At 40.1% G+C, this 24,318-nt stretch overlaps 1 protein-coding gene across 1 annotated transcript; it reads left to right on the top strand.

The window, feature by feature from the left end:
- The first annotated feature begins 232 nt into the window (after positions 1-232).
- On the top strand, positions 233-23,995 carry LOC139721914 (uncharacterized). Its single transcript, XM_071633243.1, has 3 exons — positions 233-402; positions 17,144-20,526; positions 22,100-23,995. Exons 1-3 carry the CDS (start codon positions 233-235, stop codon positions 23,887-23,889), a joined length of 5,343 nt encoding a protein of 1,780 aa, XP_071489344.1. The 3' UTR covers positions 23,890-23,995.
- Positions 23,996-24,318: the final 323 nt, after the last annotated feature.

The following is a 24,318-nucleotide window of genomic DNA, read 5'->3' as shown; positions in this document are numbered from 1 at the left end:
GCCTAGCTACATATTACCTAATCCTTTTTTTTTGTCACTTCATCACTCACATCAGCAGACAGGAAGACAGTGACACCGATTGCAAACCACTATCGATATGACTACATTGTGAGGGAGATGTTGATCGCTGTCTGCAAGAGTTCGCGCGTGAGTAGCATGCAAACAGATACAAAGCGAGCGGAAAACAATCAGTGGTAAGCTGAAACAAAGGCTAGAGCAAATAACACAACAGATGTCGGGAATCGAAGATCGTCTTCGTCAATATGACATGCCGGGTGGTGCAGTGTACAAGATATGTCTGCTCGGTGCTATGCTCGATTCACTCTTCGCCCTCTTTGGCTTCGTAGCCATTATCACGGGGATGTTTGCCACTTGGGCGCTGAGCTATGCGGCCACGAACGGGTAAGCTTCACTACTAACATGCGATGCGGTGTCTCGTCTTTTTCGGCGTATTCTATTCATATGCCTCAGTAAATTTACCGAAGTCTCTTCCTACAAACTGCGTCCAATTATTGTCGGAGTTCCGAGGTTCCCGCGCCCTTCCCAATTCTCTCGTGCTCTTTCTCAAGTTTAACGCCGCGCCTACAAGGGAGAGTAGTCTCTGGTGAAGAGAGACTGACCTCCGTGGACTTTCAAACTCAACAGTTGTCAAAAGGGTTAAAATGAGCAGATCTGACATCGCGACATTCAAGCTCTTTCCTCCCGTATAGCTCAGATTCAAGTTGTTTTGGCACAGTTTAATTTGATTATGACTACCAACTACCTATACATCTTCTCCATGTGGCTCCTATATATCATGCTCCTTTATCATACAAGGAGGTGAATCACCTTCCTGGTGTTATCATGGAGCTATACTAATGTTTAGTAGCTCCATGGTATTATAAGGCGTGCATGTGTGGGGGTAGGGTGAGGGATAAATCTGCTTTTTAATATTGGAATTAGCGGTTTCACAGAGATAAAATCTCAATGATGTCAATACCTGTTTGTTTCAAGTCTTAATTCACATGTCTATACTAGCTAGGCCACTCATGACATAACCAGCGCCCATGTTCCGAGGAAAGAGCGTGACATAGGCCTACAGCAAACACAGCGTATAACGTATACAAATGTACTACACTTACATGCATTTATAATTAAGACAACACGGTTGCAGCAGCTGTTACAGTTTGTGAGTTGGAGACAATAAAGTTCGCCAAGGTTGGGCTGCCCTCTGATTTACCTCGAATTTCGAAAAAAGGGTGTTTGCGTTTTAGGGGTTGACATCATGTAAATGTGATGTAGTTCTATTTAAAGGATGAAACAGTTGAGCAGTTTTAGCAGGGCTATTTTTTAGCGAATGCCATGATTCTTTTTGCACTATCCCTTTTCTTCCACCGTCTGTCTGCTATGGGTGTATATTTTAGTCCCAAACTTCACGGCAGGCTGGTGAACAGACTTAAAATTGAAAGTGTTTTCTTTTTCTTTAAAGTGATCGCAATGGATATTTGCTGGGATGAATGTAAACCAGATTCGACGGAGAATGCATTTAGAGTTTGAATTTAGACCGCCCTCGTCTTTTGAAGTGATCGCCATGGATATTCGATGCGATTCAATTAATAAAAACAGAAATAGCTGAAAAACTCTCCTCGAATTTTAGCATATACATTAGATCAATCTTGTCAAATTGTATGTAGTCCTACTCTTCGCAAACCCTAATACAACCTGTATTTTGGTCACGAAATTTTTATCTGAAAGAGAAATATTCCCCACTATGTTTACATTGTTTATTATGCCTCCGCTGTGGATCCATCTTGACGTCCGATTGACCCTACAAAGTCCATTGTCAGCCTTAGAAGGTGGAATGTTTCTCCAAAGTTGCAAGACAATGACCCTTACTTGTTTTTTTAACTTTAGTGTGATAGGTACCGAGACAGTTTGTTTTAAACGTTGGTTCAAAAAGACTTTCAAGCATGCATGTTTTATTCGGTAACTGATTATGAAAACGCTTATTTTTTTCCTACTGAGGAGGTATGATCCCGAACAATGGCGTCTCACGGAAGATATTTCGACTTAATATCGCATCAATAAAATGATCAGGGGATACTTTGTTTGTCTACGGGAATGTTATATAAGGAGAAACGTCCTTTACACGAAATGTCAGAAAATTTGAACGGAGGATTACGTAATTCGCGACCATTGTACAGCTATCCATTTCATTATAATTATATGTGCTAGGACAGTGAAGCTGATTAATCTAGACTAAACAGCAGTATACGAACTGTGAGCATATTTCCTGGCCCGTGCTTTATCAGCACTTCGGAATGTAGTTTGAAGCTCATTGGTTTATGATTATTAGTACTAATGTTTTACCATAATTTCAAATGACGAGTGTAGAGTCTATGTCTCGTGCTTGTCAGTGGATTTGTTGAAAGGAGAGTTTGCAAATCTCTGTTATGCTTCCCGCAGATTTGAAGCTGTAGAGATCCTTCCCTCGCATAATGATGACGAGATTTAAGTGTTTTAGGGTGCATCTATGGCATAAGCCAGTGCTGAGTAACTCAGGAATGGCGTTGCTGAGGTAATATAGTTATTGACTCTTCCAGATAATGATCTTGTCTTTAACGGCTCGTTTCTCAAACCAGGGGTGCTTTCAGTACTGGTTAAGGCAAATTAACATTCATGACGTCATAAATAATGATCACGACGTGTTCGAACTACCTGTTTCCTGTGATGTGTAGATGGTGTTCAAACACATCAAGCAAAATAAATCTTCATGGTGGAATTATATATTATGTATGGCGTTATGTTAATTTGGTTGAACCACGTAGCTCGCCCAGTACCTCCATGGTTGAACACAAGACGATGGACTATTTATGGTTGCAATGATATTCAGTGCCTGTCAAAGCAAAATATTACCCTGGAATGTTCTCATCTCGGCATTGTTTTACTGCTTCCCGAAGTCGAGTCATGCTTGTATTTTGTTGAAATGTCGAATTCTCAGGGAGTATAAATAAATATTTGTGCGGTCAGGTCAGAGACTTGCAGCTCTAATAGATTCTCTTCGATCTCTGTTACTGGGAAGACAATTTCAATGTCACATGTCACAAAATATTTACATCTTTGGCAACACGCATGAGTCATCTGATAAAGATAACCTTCGACAGAATACATGTATCTCACCCGTTTCTTTGTGACACTTTGCGCAATGAAGCTTACAGAAGATCAATTATAGAAACCGAAGATGATTATTACTGTCGAATCTCAAAAAACGAACAATAATCACAGGGGGAACAGATATTTGAAACCACAGTGGACAAATGAAAATTCACAGCGTCGAAAGAATGAAGTATAGACTGTTTGTCTTGCCCAGGGATAATATTAATAACGAACTCGTGATGAGATAAGCGAGATGCCTTTTCATTGCGACGAATGTTGAGTGTTTATCATAAGTGGAAAATAATCAGCAAGCAAACGAGGTTGCATGGGTGAGTTTTTGAGTGGAATTGCTACTCATGACATGCTATATAAGGTGGTAAGATAAGATTCCGCAATGACATCTATGAGGTGTAAGCGTGGAGGCTTGAACAGAACCCGGACTCATGAAAACTGATCATGTGTGTGTCGGAAGCACCAACACGTCATTTGATACTGGAATATTATCATTCGCCTCAAGGGGTTGGTTGAACTTTAACCACACGTCTGAAGGGGTGGGGATTCATTCAAGATTTGACGTAAATTTTAAACTGTAAATGAAATTAAGACTTTTAGCTAGATTTGATTCTGATAGCAAACTCCACCTTCTGACAAAATTTCGCTCTGTATAATTAGAGACTTGCAAAGATGGATTCCATGCTCCAAAGACACGATTGTTGTGCAACCTATTGTTTATCTGGAAAGTGTCCTTTAAATTCCTTGGGGTTCTGTTTACTTCTGCGTAGCTGTATTGTAAAGTATGTGCCATCTTTAGTCATAAAATGCTGAACAAAAACAACACGAAGTTTAGCTTTTTGAGCTTGAGCTTGGAAGCTTGAGATGCCCCTCAAACTCTTAAGACTGCATCAATGGAAGCTGGCGTATTTAGCTCCCGATCGTGTGGCTCCTTGTCGCAACCAAATCATTCATGTCTTTTCTGTTTAATTGGATGAAAACTGCATCTCTCATGCAGCAACCGTATGAAGACGCGGAAGAGAGAAATGTAACTGATATTGACGGGAGGGCAGGGGGTCTTCTGTCTGGGACCACGCTCATATTTCATAGCGGAGGAAGGCCTTATGACCCATGATTGTAGATCGACCCTAACATATTCATTTTATTTTCTCCCCCAAATCGAAGTTGCAAACAGCTGCACACCTCAACGTCTTCTCGCATCACGAAGACTCCACAATACATTGTTTGTCGTATGTGAAGTTCAACATTCATGTATCACTTGGATACTGGAGCATTCCATCACGTCATCTTACTGGCACTGATATTCTTTCGCGTGCTGATTTGGTGAATATGCTTGCAAACCCATAGGTTTCAGTGGTCATAGCTTCGTACAGTATAGGCCTACTTCCCAACTCGTAGAGCAAGAATTTACCCCAAACTTGGACGGTGAGTCCGAAGCCATGAGGTGAATATTTTGTGATTTAGTGCTAGTGAACTTTACGAATTCCGCGATATGATTCACCGAGCACGGGGGAGTGCCTCGGGTATACTCTCCCCAACCAACAACAAACATACAATGAACACTGATTGGTGTATACAAAGAGGACTGGTATTCTTATTCTTATTTTGATGAATGAAACACTTGACTGTGCTTTGACTTGTCATGTAGGTTATAATATCATGTGATCAACTCTGAAAATGAGACTATTACAATCATAGCGATAGCCAAGGCCTCCTTTAGATTATAGGAAGAATGGCGTGGAAAAGACGGTTTACAACAAGTACCAGGGAGGTTTCTTCTCACCTCCGTGCCAGCACTAAAAGACCGCGCTTAGTATATGTTATGCTTTCGCCTTTGTTCATCTTTTCAGATCATTCACATTTTTGACAGGTTTAACAGACACGTCAACAGTGTTGATGGTTTACATTTTGCAATGCGTTATGTTGATTAATTATGACAAATCTGAGGCAGGAGTGCCCCAATTATAACCTCTGAGTTTGATATGAATGAAAATGAGCAAAGAAAATGGGACTCCAACCGGATTCGAATCAGAGACCTCCGAAATGCTAAACCGGCTGGCTCCAACTGACTGAGCTATTGAAGTCTCTACTATATAATAAGTTTACGGTGATCGTCCCTGAAACCCCTGGTTTGTATATCGCTCACGGTCAGAAGCAGTAATAAACTTAACATAAACTCGAAGGATAGAAATCAACTTGGAGATATAACTGCGAGGGATCACCAAAACGATCCAGCTTTTGTATATGAATTTTAATGTATTGCTTTCAGTCTTTATGGTTATGACAGTTAGATATGAATGTTAGTGCTGCTGTGTCATCATTTTTTAGAAAGAGATGCGTCCATTGGCGGGATTTTGAAAGTAGTGTGGGTGTGAGTTCTTGACAGATTCAAAGAGAACACTGAATTCCAGAGAAGAGAAGAGAAGAGAGGAGAAAAAAGAAAGAAGGATATTCAAGGAAGCGTCTTTTCTGGTAGGAAGTGTGAAATGAAAGTCCTCGAATTATCTTGCATAGTTAGATAAGACAAGAGGTTGGGGGTTGGTGTGGCAGAAGATATGGAAGCATTATGGGAATGATGAATGATATATCTTGTTGGTCAAAAGTCAGCAGCGTAAACCATTTGTAATGGTTTGTGGCGTACGAGGGATGTGGATCTTTCCGTCTTCCAGGGCACAGCGTGCGAGGGTCACTATAACGAACGAGTGTTGGGCCTTTTAAAGGCAAGTTTTAGTCTTGAAAAGAATATATGATCCAAGCATATTATAGGGGCTTGACGTTATCGGGGTTGTTGATTCTCCGGAGTCATAGGAGTGACGCTAAACTGGCGGAGTCTCACAGAGCATGAATACAATCACCAATCACTGATGCCATCGAACCACCATTCCTACATCGAGAAATGGATTTGAAATGCTTTTTACTTTGAGAGCAACGAACTCTTTAAATTGCTCAGTAAAGGGAGTGCGTGTACTTTGAATGCAATTCTTAACGACAAATACTCCAGATTCTGCCATCAAACTTGTTTTCATCTCCAAACAGCTGGGATCATTATCCCCCCTTGTATTTTCGGCTCCATGTTTACGTTTTTTTCTTTTATATACATTGAACGTGTAGACTGGCATTTATGTGTTATTCCGTTTTTATGAAACTAAGTTACTCCTTTCAATATCCTGTCCTTTATGTGTATTCTGGTTTAATCCCTCGCTGTGCCCCATAGTTAAAGGTCCTGTTTGCCTTCGGGAGCAGTGATTTAAAAAATGTTCAAGATATCACTTTTGATGCATACGTGTATAATAGGTCAGTTGTATCACAAAACATCCTACCATTTTTTTTTTTTGCAATAAAGCCTAAAATGTAAGGAGATATCACTATTTTTCTCATTAAACCATAACTGTAGACGGTTTAGTCTGGGAACATTTTTGTTATAACTATTGTTCAAATTTGTATATTTAACAATACTTAACATCGATTATACTTGTTCAAAATTTTAAATTGGTTGTCTTTATCCCTAACTCACATTTTAGAACTATTTTAAAGCACTATAATACTGGGCTTTTGTTTCATCTGCAAATAGATGCTGTATATAGAACGCGGGTTATGGATATATTAAGGCTGGATACCACTGTGAGAGAATGTGTTACATTGACATCGTTACATTATATTTGAATTGGGGGGGGGGGGCACTTTTATTATTATCAAAAATGCTGATATTGTTTCCTATTCATGACGGCAAGGTATTATATACTTAAAGGAGACCTCCGGATGATTTTCAGATTTTTACATTTGAACAACTATAAATTAGTTATACTGAGGGCAGAGTTTAAGAATTTGTGATAATTGGGATGAAGAATAAGAATATTTTCAAAATTTAGAACAAATTGCAATGAACAAGGATGATGACATGGCGGAGTCACTATAAGAATGCATGAGTTGGGGCTCGAGGAAACAGAACAAAAGAAGAAGGCATGCGTAGATTATTTACAGGTGAACTCGCAAGCAAGCTGTATTGTAATGGAATTACACTGCTATATTTCTGAAATATGTGAACCTCCTATGTCATCATCCTTGTTCAGTGTAATTTGTTTAAGGATTTTCAAAGTATTGTTTCTCTGCTCAAGAACCACAATAAATTCCACAAATCTATACATGGAGTTGTCGATTTATGTGCTACATGATGTGAAATTATGAAAATCGTCTGGAATGTCCCTTTAAAGGACAAGTTCACCTTCATAGACATGTGGGTTGAGTGAATGCAGCAATATTAGTAGAGCACATCATTTAGAGTTTGAGGAAAATCGGACAATCCGTACAAAAGTTATGAATTTTTGAAGTTTCTGCTCACTGAAGGCTGGATGAGAAGACTACTATAGCTTGTGATGTCACATGAGTACAACGATATAAAGAAAGAGTAAAGAAAATTCGACATATTCTCACTTTTCTCGCATAACAAAAGAACACTTGACTTCTCTCTTTCAGAAGGCAGGGGGAATAATATCACCCCTAACATTATGTCAGTAACGAGTTGATGAAATGTGCACTTAATTCAAAAAGTAAAGTTTTGTGAAATTCTCTTTTTATTTTCTTTATATGGTTGTACGCATATGACATCATACACTATAGTAGTCTTCTCATCCAGCAGTGACTACGCAGATACTTTAAAAATTCATAACTTTTGAACAGATTGTCCGATTTTCCCCAAACTTTCACTGATGTGTTCTACTAATATTGCTGCATTCACTCAATCCACATGTATATGAAGGTGGACTTGTCCTTTAAAAATGGAGGAAAGGAACAAAATGTTGTCTCTGTTAGGGATTCATATTTCTCCAGTGGAATGGAGTGTAACCTTAGCTATACCATGGTATGCTTCGTTTCGGTGTCGGATAGAATTTCGATATACAGTGACATCTTGATGCTTTACATATTTGTTTGCCGAAGGGACAATAGTCTGAATTGTGTGGACCAACAGCATATGAAAGCAAAATTCCAAAGCCTTCCCTAGAGAAAGGTTGATCTTGGAAAATACGAACTCGGAGATGGATACTATGTGGGAATAAAACTATAATATTAATAATTTCATTTTTATGGGGGTAAAAGGGGTAGATGTGAATCGCACCTCTCATTGAAGCGACAAAGTTTGGTCGTGAAGGAATACTTTACGACGATCATCTCAAGGAGTCTTGATTTATGTGCATTTTAATGACCGTGATATCCCAACACTGCTTGGGAGTAGACATTCGGATTTATGCAGAATTCGCAGCATGTTGATTGAAAATAAAATAGAACATGCCCCCCCCCTCTCTCTCTCTCTCTCTCTCTCTTTCTCTGGTTCCCGTTTTACTCAATTATAAGAACGCTGATTGTAAGGGACAGAACTTAGCATGACGTTGACGCACCAACAATGTGCATGTCGAAATTGGCAAAATCAAAATTGTCGCAGCGGTTTTCAATTATAGCTGCAAAAGGGTAGAGGGGCCTATGAAATATCAACATAATAACCACAAGTGCATGACTGCCTTTATAGAAGTTCCCATACATATTCCAAGTAACGTGGTTGTTCATATAACTTATCACATGCAAGCAAGTAAGATCAGATGTTATGCGCAATCTTTGCAAGCTCTTTCCAACTTGTTAACAAAAATTTTTGCAGATAGTCAGCGTAACTACAAAGTGGAATGCTTTGTGTGGCTTAACTAGTATGGTGGTACAGCTGTCACACTGATATTCTATATGTACCATGTTTTAAGGGGTGTTTCTTGAAGTCATCACACCACAGACCGTGTCACAACACACGCAGATCATCCATTTTTATCGCATATATCAATCACTGAAGAGTCATTTTCAATCAATATTGACCAAAATCTGTTTACTCTTAAAGTACTAGTATTATAGCCGTGCTAGAGTTTGCCTTTGATGAATCTCAATGTCTTTGAAAGATGGACGGCATTCAAGTATAAATCAATTTACTCATATTTTGTTTTTCAATTTGGACATTATTTTATAGGTTAACTCAGTTGCCACTAAATTTTAAATCCCCACAGAACTGGGACCAAACCTATCGTGTTTCCGGAGGAAATTGATTAAGTTGGAAGATAAGTCAACCTCGCCTAAAAAGTCATATCCAAAGGGACCCGTGAATATTATTCGACTTACGTGAATTTCGACTTACACGATATAACTAACATATGTTATATCCATCCGGGATTAGAATTTTTGTTCGACTTAGCCAATGTCTTGATCAAAGGCCGATTTGCGATATATCAAGTGGCTTTGAGAAGTTTATTAACATCGCCTTTGCACTCGATTTAGAAATAGGCACTCGCTTCTAAACGGGTCAATATTGAAACTCCACTCCATATTCGAGTTGACTTCACTAAATCTTCTCTTTTTGAAAGCGAATTCTCAAGAAGAATTATCTACACCCTCGTCTTCAAATCACTGTAAGTTGTAATTACTCAGCAATGAAGTACCAAAGTATGATGTCATAGCCCTTCATCACCATGGAAACTGGTTCTAAGCAACCTCGCCTGGGCCAAGTGTTTATGCTCGCACCTGGTTCCAACCCCAGCTATAACAAAAGACTTCGACATCATCACCTATTGAGGAGGAAGTAAAGAAGCAAAATCATCCCCCAAAAGATGATTTTTATATCTTGTTGCAGCCTTCTTATGGCGCCATTTTAGGGATTTTCCTGCGAATTAGCCACTTTGTGACATGGAACTCCAGACGTGTTAACAATGCAAGATTGTCAGCTGCTTGAACCAATTATTTGCCGTCATAGTGTTAATGGCATTCCTTGACGTCTGCAGACTTGATTTATCGTCGTGTATGGTCTTCTTTTAAACTTTGCTTGATTCCCGAGCGATTCCTCGTGACTGTCTCATATTTGCACGAGAAGAATGATATGTTTTTCAGCCATTTGTAATCAACAAACTTGCCCGTATACAGTTTCACACGTGAAAGGTAACCTCACGTTAAAGGGATGGTATAGTTTTAGTTGAGATGAGAAAGCCATGGAATTTTACAATAATGCAAATTACATTATAATGATGATGTCGTATTACTAGTCTTCCATGCCATGCATCCAAAATGATATCAACTCCATTTCTTTCTTGACGAAAAGCTCTCATTGTGTGTTATTCATTCTTTGTACAAACAAGTAACGTCTCCTCATTTCATGATTTTGTATGCCTTCAAAAACAAAAACACGTTATGATTGCAACAGTTAACTGATATTATCGTTTCTCAAACACAAATGTTAACCCTTTTTGTGTTATAAGTGTCGAATAAAAGGGCACAGAAAACCTTATAGCATTATACACACTGTACAAAGTACCTGGCACAGAAAGTGTTAAACATTAAAACACCATACCTTTCCTATATTATTTTGTCCCGAGTTAAAGAAAACGTTACTCTCCTTTTCGTCAGATTTCATTCTTTCCATTAGAGCCAGCTTGAATCTGAGTGGAACTTACCTTTCGAGAAACAATGTGACCTAAATAATTAACGAGTGAGCTCACGACTTGCGCCCAGCTAAGGTTTGACCGGGTGGGGTTCCCGTGTTACTAAATCTAACTTTGTAGAATGGAATGCGAAGTACGCGATTAGTAGATGTAAATATAGGTCTTATTAGGGTTTGTTAATCATTAACCCATTGCTAAGCTGCCACGGGAGGCGAGTTGACGAGTGCTGTGCTGTATTCCAACCACCTGGACGCAGTGGCCTGGACAACGATGAACTCCTAAAGTTAACCTCTCAAAGTCCATCAAAGACGTTTACTTTGAAATCAATGTATTGAATGTCAAGGCCCTTGCTTTGATTTCAAAGACACTGATCATTTCGTCAAAATGATGAGTTTGCCCACTCAATATACTAAGCCCTTGTAAACTGATTTTTTAAAGATATATTTTTAAAATTTCTGTAAATCCGTTTTCAGAGAGTTTGCATAAAACTCTAAATGGCACCCATACCGCCAAGGAGGAAAATGGATTCAGTTTGTGATAATAGGCCCAACGTGATTCAATTAATGATTTCTCAATTTGGTTTGTTTCAAAGAGGTAAAAATTTTCAACTGTGTGTCAGTAATGCGCATAGCAAGCTACAGTACTTCTACTGGTTGGAATACTTCCGAGATTTACGAGTGTCCATCCTTGGTTATTTCAAACAAAACAATACGAAAATGTCACGCCAACAAAGTATATACCCATCGAATAGGAATTACAAACCATCCATCAAGTTACCTGCCCAGCGAATTGACAAATGGGTCCTAAATGATCTGACAACTACCTCCCAGACGGTTGCTACGTAAGGCGAATCAGAAGTTAAAGAGTCGAGATGTAAACTGTCTGTACAAGTCATTTTAATACCAGCGAAGAACATTATCTAAATGTGACGAGAATTGCAGCTATGTTGAAGCCAGCATGGGCGATGAGTCGGCGACTGGGGATGCTTCGGGCTGGAAAGGCGACATCGAGTCCGATGATGGGGAAACCGAAGAAGAAGGGAGATCCACCATGGAAAACTTTGCGACTTGGTTGCTGATCGTCAGTAATTTGTTTCCCAGTCTCGTTGTCGGCGTCGTGTACGATCGACTATCAGGACTGCGTGAGATTGGCGGAGAGGAAAATGAGGAAGAGGCGGGCAAGTGGGTATAATCCTACTCTTATGGTTTACTATAATGATGATTCTAAATCCTGTACTAAAGATGAGGTGGATAATAATCTGATATGAAGTTTGTTAGATGGGATTCATATGGTATATATACATGTAAGAATATATTCTCTTCGAGGTCATGACATAGTGCTCATATATTATTATAATTTTATGTACAATAATTTGATATAAGGTAGTATGGCTATTGAATCGGCATTTTGGAAACATAATATATATCCAAACTGTACTGAAACTATATCAAAGTCAATTCTGACACTTTAAGGAGGCATGAATAAATTGAGGTAAAAGGTATGACGGATTACAGTACCATCACGCAGTAACCTGTGTGAAACCATAGAATTGTGTGACGGCCAACAATGAAATGGTATCATGATCCTTTTTGTCAACCCTCAACTCAGCTCAGATTTACATTTTAATTCGTCAGGTGGCTTTTATTATACTGCTTGATTTCACAAAATGTAGAGTTTTGTAGCCGCGTTTGACTCAAAAAGGTGTTAAGATTCTTTAAAAAGTTTGATATACATAGATATGAATTTTAATAGATAGAGTGTCCAACTAAAATTATTGCCAAGGAGCATTGTCGTGGTACCCCTTTCTGTACCAGGGACTTTTGACAGCGTGTAACAACGTCATGAGGTTTTCTATGCTAATCGGCACCAAAGCACACGAGGGGTTACTTAAAGCAGTCCCAGTGAGGTTTTGGTTAAAATTTCACCGTTATCGCTATAGGGTATGTGGACTCCTATAGTTTATCGTAATGAGCGGAACTTTACAAGTTTCCCCACATCACTCACGTTTTCTATTGTGAAGGAATGAAAAACCAATCTCACTTTAATATGAAGTAATTCTTTGTCTGCACGAGCTACTCCATTGAAACACGCAGGCTGACTCATAACAAAACGTTTCTGCGAGGACCAATCTTCCAATTCTTGCCTTGCATTACTTCGGGTCACTGCATTTTCAAAATGCTCTTATTTTCTTTGGCACATTTTTCTTTGTTGCAGCAGAAGGGGGAATTTCGCAGCACACGTATAAATGCTAGAATGGTCTATGTAATAAGTACAAGCGACACCAATAAAATTGGGTTTATTTTTCCCCGATTAGATTCAGTTCTATTCGGTTTAATTTCTAATACAAAGGATGTAAACTTTAGGACTTAATTTGCTAATTTTACTTAGTGGCAGATTGATATTCATGTTTTATAAAACCATATAAAACATTATCATTTTAGATTCGATTTTGCTGAAACCTCGACCATTCTGTTCGTTTGATTTTACTCTAATTATCAAAACCGAAATCAATGTGAATTAAAATCGCACTGGAATCCCAAGAGAACCTAAACGCCAGGCCGACATCAGGGGGCATTTCATGATGCATTTTGTCCGAAAAAATTGTCGGACCAATTTGCTCTAAGCCAATCAGATGCAAGGATTTCAGTAGCTTTTAACAGTTTGTCAGAAAAATATCCGACCAAACTGCTTCATGAAATGTCCCCCTGGTCTGCCAGTAGGCATAGATGGAAATCAGTGCACAGTAACATTCTGCTGTATTTATTATACTCAACCTCCCTCCTTACCTGTATTGATACACCACTATACCGTGGAAAACAGTATTTTGACTATAAATCACAAATTTACTTTGGAAATCGTTGATCTTATGAATGAACTGATAAAAACAATTCGGTACATATAGAGTGAAGGTATATTCGATATCGAATGAAAGTTTGTTGAATTCATTGAATATTTTACAAATGCGAATGCTATGCAGTGGTAAATGTAGTTTTCTGATGCAGCCTGTCACGATTCAATTTTAAGTAGGCACTAGGCGTCAAAAGTAGCACAGCTCTTTGTATCGCCATCGGATATAGGCCTACATCTACTTTATCCTTGGATTTGATCAACTTTTCTAACTCATAATTTCTCAAATAAAATCAGATACTCGATATAATTTATTACCCCAAAATGACAATAATTGACTAAAATAATGATGTACATGATATGAAGGGAACTCATCAAACTATGAAAAGCCCACTTTTGCTTCAGGAATCAATTTTTGTTTTGTTTTGATTTGTTTTGTTTTGTTTTGTTTTGTTTTGTTTTGTTTTGTTTAACAAACCAGGGTACGCCCGCTCTTCGTGATACATTTTAAGTCTCCCTCCGTAATTATTTACAATTTTCTGGAGCCTGAAATGAGTCTATCATCGTTGAGCAGGTTCAAGGCGATTATGAAATAATTGGCAAACATCGATCGTTTGCTACACTGTGTGCAACATTGCACTACACAGCGCTCTGTGAAGAGATCGTCTTTCTTCACAGTAGAGTGAGCCGCAGGTTTTCAGCAGCAGATTTCCTTATGTGTGTTTGCTTGGTATTGTCCAGTCTCGTGAGGTTTTTGTTGTGATTTTACGTTCAGAATGGATCGTCCAGTTAGGCCTAATCCTTTCTTTCTATTTGAGCTTTCATGCAGCAGCTCCGCAGAAGTGAATTGAAAGTGAATATTGTGAGTCGTATAGCTAAGCTTATGAGGACCTAGTATCTCGGCAGTATTGTCTGTTGCTCAAATATAACTGTGCAATTTACTGCAAGATACAAGACAGCTGCTTGATCCGGTGTTTATCTTCTTTATGCGCCATTATCAAGGAATTAATACGTCTTGAGAGCTACGATAACAATAGCTGTCTAATTGGCAGGCTACAGCATCATAAAAGTTTTGGTGAGTACCAACATGCAGCTCACAAGCTACCGTGTATCACCCAAACATACGTTATTGCATGGGGACGTGTGTTTTAATACCAAACTATAATCATCATGCTATAGCTGCTGCTCAGCTCAAACATATTTCTAGAGTCATGAGCGAAAAAGAAAGACGATCAAGTCCGTTTCAGGCGTCTTTTTCGACTGGCAAGACTTTTTCTCACTCCAACCCGTGCTCATGCTTCCGCCAACTGTCAAGATTCCCCCATTACAGCTCACGTGTTTCTATTCACGCCATCGGAACCAGGGTTCTAAAAAGAGAAAAGAGAACAACCTATAAACCGGCGGGAATACATTGCTTATTTATTATGTTCTCCATTTATTCTCATTTTAATTCTTCACTAATTCATGTGGTTCGGTCACGGGAGCCACCATTTCTGGTATTGTGATGAAGAGCCCATTGCGATTCAATTGTCTTCCTTAACCAGTACGCCAGTGTATAATTATTATAATCATAGTCACTGCATGGCTTTTACGATTTCGCATTCTGTTTTGATTTGTACCTGTAAATAGCGGAAATGCTGTTTGTAAGAAACACACCTTTATTTGACGTTCTGAGTTTGTGTTTTATAGTATATCGAAATCTGCGGTTTATCGCTTTATGAAAATGTCAATACAGGCATTTCTGGTTGCTGGATAAGAGGAAATAGATACAACTCATGTGACCCAAAGAATGCACTCTAACCCTGAACAGCAAATACCAAAGGTCTGTTAGGCAGAAAGAACGCGCCATAACTCACTGACTCCCTCTGTTATTAGCGCATAATAGGCTACACAGGGCAAACTTCTTTACCACTAACGTACTATGCTTGAGTCAGGCCAAAGGACACCTACGCCATTTTTTCTTGGTTGCAAACAAAGAGGTATATAGGCATTGCAATTGTTCTGTGCATATTAGGATATAGCACCACGATATTGTTGTCCTACATTATACAGGAGAACTCGTCATAGTTCAATGCCACAATTAAATATGCGGGAAATATTGCACTTACACACACACACACACACACACACACACACAATGTTGTAGTTATCTATTCATACATACGCATATGATAAGGTTTTCAGCCCTCAAATCCGATTTAAACAGCAAATTTCAGTTCAGAAGTATGGATCCTATGTCTATCTTGAAATGACGCACATTTTTATATGCGGTATTATAGCCTTTTAGGTGATAAAAACAATAAAGGCGCTGATACATGTCGTTTATAGAGGTGTGTGCCAAATACATGTACATGTAAAAGGCTTTTGTATAGATACCAGAAACTTCATTGTTTTCAGTCATGAAGTATATATACCAAGTATGTTTTATGCTGACATAAATGACGAAATATGAATACAATCAGAAGTATTAGCGTCAGGACGTGTTTGTTTACTTCAGTGCTTGAAACTGATGTGTATTGTTCATTTAAAAAACTTGCTTTGTCTTGTTTTGAACTGCATTATTGGTATTATGAACTGCAGCATAATGAAGAAAATACTGTGCCATTAATTCAGTATTTTCGTCTTGAATAGATTCAATTCTGACTTAATCAATGTCACTCGTTTGACTGAGGATAAACTTGATAGTACCTCAAAAAGAAAATGACACAATTCAATTCGTAAAGGTGATCAATGCAAGACGCTAAATTTAATGGTTGCCTACTTCAAAATTTCAATAACGATTTAAATGTTTTGAAGTGTTGTTAATTCAGATTATTGAGAGACACTTGATTGCGATTTATACTCAGTTGTTTCCGAATCAATGCTGCTGGTTACCTCGAACTTTGAGCAAATGTCACTTTAACGTTTTTGTTAATCGTGCGAACGTGTGCACGCTTTGAAACAGGTCTGTGTACGTGTAGAACTGTAATGTCAAAGCAGTCCAGGCTATTATGTACCTCGAACAAACAGCCCCTTATCACTCTTACTATGTGTATGATAATGAGGACAAGTCCAAAGTCCTCTACCCGTGCTGGTACAATTTGGAGGCTTGGAAATAGCGGAACGCGAGCCATATAATAGTGCTATACCATCCATCTTTTTGTACAACAAGCAGATACAACCGACGAGAAGATATAGTGGGTGTGTTGCACCATTTTGTAAGCACGAACGAATAGCCGCCACTCTATTGTTAAAGACTGCTTGCCTTGTCTAACGTTGCTGCATTATTCTTCGCTCCGCAGCGATCTGAGTATGATTTAGAATATCTACCTGAAAGTAGAGTATGTACAAAACATCGTTTTCATTATTCGTATCTTGTACAATTCAATTCATGCGCACATGCAAAAAAATACGTGAATCGCTTAATACCTATTAATTGAGTCAATCAAATAAAAGGTGCCTATCTAATGTAATGTTTTGGAAATAACACTTACAGAAAGTAAAGTCTTCATTATTTGTATCATAATAAGATATTTTTTGAGTGTTTCAGTTATTTTCATTGACTTTCAAGAATGATGACTATAAAGTATTAAAAAAAAGTTGACCTTACTTTTGTTTTGATCAACGTGATCTACATGTGCATTGTATACAATATTCTTCCGCAGTGGTAATTATTTCCTTTGGTCATTTTTGTCTTTCAAAATTCACAGAAACGGCGAGTCAGACGAGGACGAATTCGGCACCGACATCGACAATCCTGGGAAGTCGATGTCCAGAGGTCAACGATCTCTCGACACCTTACAGGAGCAACCCCATGTACCCAGCCACAAAGATCTCAGTAAGCCGGAGGATGAGAACGCAAACGAGCAGAGGGAACAACTCTTTGTGGATGCCAGCACGCCCGGTGGGAGCGAGAGTGAGGGTAGCTGTGACGAATATGCAGATGTAAGCGAAACCTTGCCACACGCGTCTGACGGAGAGTCCGCCGGTGAAAGTTGTTCTGTCAAGAATGAAAGCCGTGGTGAAGAGCGAATATATCAGGATTTGGCCCGTGAGATTGTCAACTGCGCCATCGACAGTGCCGTTGTAGATTACACGACGAAAATGTCCGACCCGCGAGAAGAAAGATCGCCGTCACCGAAGAGATTGGGCGAGGTCGACCAGGATCGCCATGACCCCTCACCAATGTCTGAAGGTGACACAGACATCAAACAAGATAATATAAAACCTTCTGCAGAGCAGAACGACGAAAGAAACGGTGTGCCTTTTGGTGACAGTATAAAGGATGATGAAGATGGTATGCAAACACAAGATTCATCACAAGAAAACGTTGATACGAATGACACTGATATGACACACGAACAAATAGTTAGTGAAATCTCAACCCCTGAAGAATCATCCGTACCATCTGCAGGAGAGAGTGAATTATTCGGTAGTGACGGCACTAGTGTAACCACCTTAAGCACATCATACGGGATTGTACAATCTGAAGACGTTCCAAATGCTCCCATGGTAAATAATGCAGTGGACGATGATATTGCCGACGTCGACGAGGAGTCAGACGGGGCTACGACGTCGAGCGAGGCCGACACCGTCAAAGATGCCGGTAAAGACATCGCAGCTAGAGAGGCATTGCTAGAGAAACCAGACTCCACAGAATCCCCGGATGACGTAGATGTAGCTGAAAATGAAAGCTTTAGGAGCCAGTACAGTGACGACGATGGCAAGGACGAAACATCTAACACCGAGCGACAACAGACTGACTTTGCTGATTCTGATGTCAGTGATATTACAGATGGCATGCAAGTAAACAAAGTAGCTATCCCAGAAATTAAGATAGATACAGTAGAAGACAGAGTTGAGTCAGATGATGAAGAGGAACTGGTCGCACCAACAGATAAACAGAGCTATGAACCAAGTGAAATAAATGCTCCAGATCCTAGTTCATCTGGTCTCGCTGACACATCCGAAAATGCTGAACATCCAGCTGATAGCCAAAGAGCTGACCCAGATATCATTGTGCCTTCCAAGGCGTCAACCATGAATCCAAGGGACCTGTCTGAAGTATTGACATCTCTGATAGGGGAAGATATACCAGTTGTTTCTGGTGAGGAGAACCATTCGTCCGTTGATGCCAAAGATGGCTTATTGGAATGCATGACTGCTTTGGAGGATCTCAATGTGGCAAGTGTTGATGAAGAGCCCGCTGTACGGGATCAAAGTGATCAGATAAGTGAGGATGTCATCACAGTCACGGTCGCAAAGGCAGATGAAAGTAGCAGAATTCCTCTTTCTTCTCTGTTCGCACCAGAAAATGAAAACACTGATGTAGATGTAAACATTTCAACGACTGACCAAGATGCAGAAGACGATTTTGCTGCCGAAATTGTTGACAGCAAAGAAGAACGCCGAGAAACAATTGCATCTGAAGACGAAGTAGATATCCTAGTCACATCAAAAGATGATGCCCATAAAACTGAGAATTCTAGCAATATTCTAAATAATGATGCAGCTGACGAGTCTTTTACACCTGCCTTTTGCCAAGAGGAGGAATCGGGATATGAAGCAGTTAGTCCAGCCCATGACGATGAAAGTGATATGGCAATAAGTCAAGGAGATACATCTCGGTTACAAGACAATCTCTCCAACACCGAGAAAGATGATCATGTAATCTGTCTTGCTGGAGGAGCTGAAGCCACGTTACCAAATGACCAGCCATTGCTTGACCATCATGCGGAAGAGGATGTACTTGAATTGAATGGTCAAGAAAAACAGACTGTGAAAGCTTGTTATGATGAATATGTTGATGATTCAAGTGAAGTTAAGGCATCTGATTTTGCTAACATTAACGAAAATACTGAGTATCCAACTGATAGCCAAACAGCTGACCCAGAAATCATCGTTCCACTCAAGGCATCAACCATGAATACAAGGGACCTCTCTGAAGTATTAACATTTCTGACTGGCGAGGATATACCAGTTGTTTCTGGTGAGGAGAACCATTCGTCCGTTGATGCCAAAGATGGCTTACTCAAATGTATGACTGCTTTGGAGGATCTCAATGTGGCAAGTGTTGATGAAGAGAACGACGTATCAAGGGATAAAAATGATCAGATAATTGAGGATGTCATCGCACCCATGGCCGTGAAAGCAGATGAAAGTAGCAGAATTTCATTTTCTTGTCTGTTGGCGCCAGAAAATAAGACCTTGTTTGATGCAGACGACGTTTGTGGAGCTGAGACTTTAGATACCGTGGAAGAATACCAAAGAAAGTTTGCATCTGAAGATGAAGTAGATGCCCCAGTTGCATCTACAGAGGATTCAAAGAAAACACCAGCTTTTGATGATACAGACCACGGAGAGGAAAGCATAGAAGTTAATAGAACTTCGCCAAATGCACCGGAAGCGCCACCTTGCGATGACAAATCCCGTAACTACCTAGAGGATGATATAGTGCGCATAGATGCTGGGAAGGGAATAAATCACCAAATCAGTGTCAGAGAACTCTTACAATCACTGGATGGCGAAACGCCACTTGAAGACGGTATCAGCAAAGTCGATGACAACAAACCTTGGCCAGGCAAGAGGGTGATCACTGATGAAATGGTGAGAGAAGCTATTGCATTCTTAATGACGAAACCGTTCTATTATTCCTACGGCATGTACGACAGTCGGGACAATATCTTCTACACCTATGTTGACTATGATGATGATTCGGCTTTCAAAGGTGAAAGAACTTTTGCTCTTGTTAGAACCCCATCTGACCGTACGAAAGAAGTAAAGTCAACAGTCTCTGCTCTTTTGCCGCCTTCTCGCTTAAAAAATTACAATTCATTAGATATTAACCATGTCGATGAGGTCGTCCAAAAAGAACACAAAAACCCCAAGGATGCCACGACCAACCTCCATGACCTGTTTGCTGTGCTGGACGACAAAGCAACAAACGCCAGTGACCCATCTCAACCTGTTACCGAAGTGCACTTTGATGTTTCGAGTGCCGCTGTTGAGGAGGCAGTACCTGAGATAATGGAGCCAGATCACATCACACACTCAGATGATGATTCTTCCACAGCATCAAGTTCACAAACCTCAGGTAGATAAAGTATCAATGTTACAACGTGTGATTGTATACTCTATAAATCCCAGAACTATCTGTGATGTCCTCCCTAAAAATTCCCTATTTTTGATGTCACCATTTTAGACTTTTACTGGTTTTGAACGAATTCTGGAATTGTCGAAATTGCAATAATCCTTTCTATCTAGCGTTCAATAATTTCTAAAAGTAGTAAAAAAAAGCCGTAAACTTGTTTCTTTCTATTGCGCAATCAATTCTGAAAGTTGTCAGAATCGTTTTAACTTGTTTCTGTATGGGGGTACTGATGATGGAGCCTTGGATCATGGCATGGATCTTTGTTACCGAAACGGACATGTATTCTGAAATTGACTCCAGCCTAAAAAGTGAACAAAATTTAACGAATCTTGAAAAATACATACAGTGCATAATCAAAAATTAGAGAGAACTTCGTATGTCCTGAATGTACGAGAAGAATATAATTTTCTCACCTGGTGATCTCACTGCCGTGATAGCAACGACCGTGCAATCATGTACATGTACAATGTTTGATGAGTCAGTCAAACAAGATGGTAATTCAAGTATATTCCACCCTACCTTAACAACGACTGATATAACCAGAAATTTTTTATGTGACATGAATGGATCAAGAAATATTTATTCATCGTCACTCGATGACCACATCATTATTAGAATGACTCTTTAACTACTCCTCTTTTTATACTAACAAAATATGTAATGTTCTCAACTCCTTTCGCACAAATGAAATGATATATTTTTATGCTAATACCGTCATCAATCGAAATTACATGGAAACATTTTATTAAAGCTTAATCACCATTGGAATAAATTATGTCACATGTTTGGTGTTGTGACAGTAACTATAATCAACGTCACAAAGACTCAAATTGAAAAGGAGGGTGGACTCTAAAGCAAATAAAATGCACTCAGAACAAAATGAAATGTGTCTGCAAACTATTAGGAGCATCATATTCTGGTAAATTTGCCGGTTTTAGAGTATCTCTTGTCTGAAATATTGATATACACGTGTACGAATACACGTAGTTAGTATTACCAAAATTAATACAGAGAAACTTGTCGAGGTACAATGTACATGTAATACTCCAGTTACGCATAAGCTTTTTACCTGCGTCGTAATCGGCAACTGTGAAAAACAAACTATGAAAATCCATGGAATGTCAAAATGTAGGAAATAGCACAAGTGGAAGTGGCGACAACGATGATATGCCGCAGCAACAGTACGGCTATCAAAAATTCCCGCTCTTTTTTTCACATGGTCGATTTTTTTTGCCAGAAAAAGGGAAGGTACGATAGCTCACCCATTCCATAATAGCCTACTTTCAGAAGAATAACAGCCACAAATGCGCTGGCCACCCCAAACAAGCCCCCTGCGCTTTATAGTGTAGTATTCAAGACTAATTCCAGTGCTAAATGATTTGTTTATTTATTTATTTATCTATTTATATATACATTTCATTTATTTATTTATTTATTTATTTATTTTTGCTCGCATAGATATAAAAGTCAATATTCAAAATCAACCAACCATGCATTTTCTTTCCTTCTTGTCAAGGTACCTACATCCTCGACAATGGCATCATCGAAGAAGAAGAGGACATTTCGCAAACCGAAGAGGTGCCCAATGCAGAAAGGCAGAATGAATTTTCAAAAACGTCTTCTGACGATCACGAACCGAGACTGACTACCAGACGTTATCGATCTCCGTCTCCAGATAAGTACGAAACTCGTCAGAGGGAGCCTGACCGGGAGCCTGACCGGGAGCCTGACCGGGAGCAACCCAAGGCCGGTCGTGTCTTCTTCATCACCAGTGCCATGCTGGCCCAGCTAAGCGAACAGCAATCTGAGCCAGAACAAGAGAACGGTTTCCACAGACCACAGAGTCGCTCGGCTTCATCTGAGTCCGGTTCTAGCGACAGTGATCGTGAGTACCCTCCAGGTTATAGGCCAATGAACGATCCAGCTTTTCCGCAAGAGCCCCGGATGGTTGAAACCACTCGACAGCAAGAGGAAGCGTCCCGTGGTGGTTACCCTCAGAACACTTTAAGTGCCGACTATGACTCAGAGGAAGGCCCAATGAGGTTCAGACCGATTCCTAACCACGACTCTTTGGTAGAGCCGAGAGAGCGATCTCCATTTTCTTCGCCACAAGGAAACCAGCAGATCGTTAATCTCCCACCGAATGACCAGGCAGTGAGTGATTACGACTCGACTCCAGAGCTACTTGAGATCGAAAATCGCAAGCACAAAGAGATGCCTCCTTCATCTTATTATAATGAGCCTAACCAGAAGACAAACAATGGCTTAGGGGACTATGACGGTAACGATAAACACTTGCGAGATAACTTCCGTCCGGGTATGAAGCCAACCGCAAACCAAAGTGCTGATGTGGCCAATAAACCTACCGCATCTCCCGTTCGACAAGCGACTGAATCGCGTTCCCACGCGGTGTTTAGCATAAGGGGAAGGATAGGTGACGCAGCACATTCTGAAGCCGAGCTTGTGCCTGGAACAAATGGTGCCTATAACCTAGATGATACCCACGACATTCATGGAGATTACATAGTGCCTGAAAATGAGTCAGAAGCATTTGCTTCACCAAGTGACATTATCAACCAGGAACCGCACCATCAAAGTGAGGACAATACTTTGTCTCACTCGGACTATCTTGGTTCGGCATCGTCCTCAGACAATGAATACGAGGTCGGTGAAGGAAACGAGTCGTTCACTTCCGGAGAGCGCGTGTTTGCTGTGGTTGGTACCCCAGGTGACACTACCGCAATGACTGTGATCGGTGCAATCGAAGTGTATCGCTCTGAGGAAGATATGGAAACGCAGAAAAGTCTGTTTTCCTACGAAATCAGCAGAGGTCGTGCCGGTCCTGATGGTAAGATCAAAAGACTCTTGGAACAGTCAATTACATTTGAACATCGGTCAGATGAACCAGGGGTCACCGAGGCAGACGGCCAAGTGCAGGAAGAACCAACTAGAGCTGGCTACTCGACAGAGGATTCCTTTGCCGCTGCTGACCTTCAGCTAGAGCTTCCTTGCGATTCCATGGGCGAAGAACTCTCCGACAGAGAAGGTCTCCAGCGCCAAGTCAACGCTCTGGACAACCTGCTGTCCGAGAAGACCCTGGAGCTACAAAGCTTCAAGGATCATTACCCGTGGCTGGACCGGTTACTGGCGAATCCGAAGGAGACGCTGCCGGGATACAGCGAAGCGGAGATCGTTGGTCTCATGCAGGTGTACAAGCAGCTGGAGGAAGAGGTCCTAGAGTACATGAACATTTACAAGGAAACCAAAACACAACTTACCGAACTGATAGCAATGCAAAGATCATGATACTTTACTCAATTTCCTGCTGTTTGCGACTTACTCTCTGACAGCGTCGTAGAGTGACGAAAGTTACACAAGAAGCCTTGCAAGTATAGAATTACATGCCTTTTCATTATTTTCATAATGTATCAGTTTGAAAAGAGTGGTCTTGCAACTTCTCGTCTTTGTACCTGAGTATGTTGGGTGCTCACCTGAACCAAAGGCTCATTCGGGCGACATATTGCGATCCGCTAGCTCAGTGCTTCGAGTGAAGAAAGTACCCGGAAGGTATTCCTCGAATCCTGCCAGGAAAGTTATTCCAAAACACAATACAACATGTACTTATTCTTCCGATTCAGTACTGATGGGACGAAGATGAACAGGATGTACCTGCATTGGTCGATGAAGAATGATGATCTTGATTCTAGCGTTTCTAGCGTTTTCTTATGTATTCCC

This window comes from Diadema antillarum, unplaced genomic scaffold, assembly GCF_040938485.1.
Source record: "Diadema antillarum isolate AM-2024a unplaced genomic scaffold, OU_Dant_1.0 scf00000014, whole genome shotgun sequence".
NCBI lineage: Eukaryota > Metazoa > Echinodermata > Echinoidea > Diadematoida > Diadematidae > Diadema > Diadema antillarum.
This window is presented reverse-complemented; position numbering and strand designations above follow the sequence as displayed.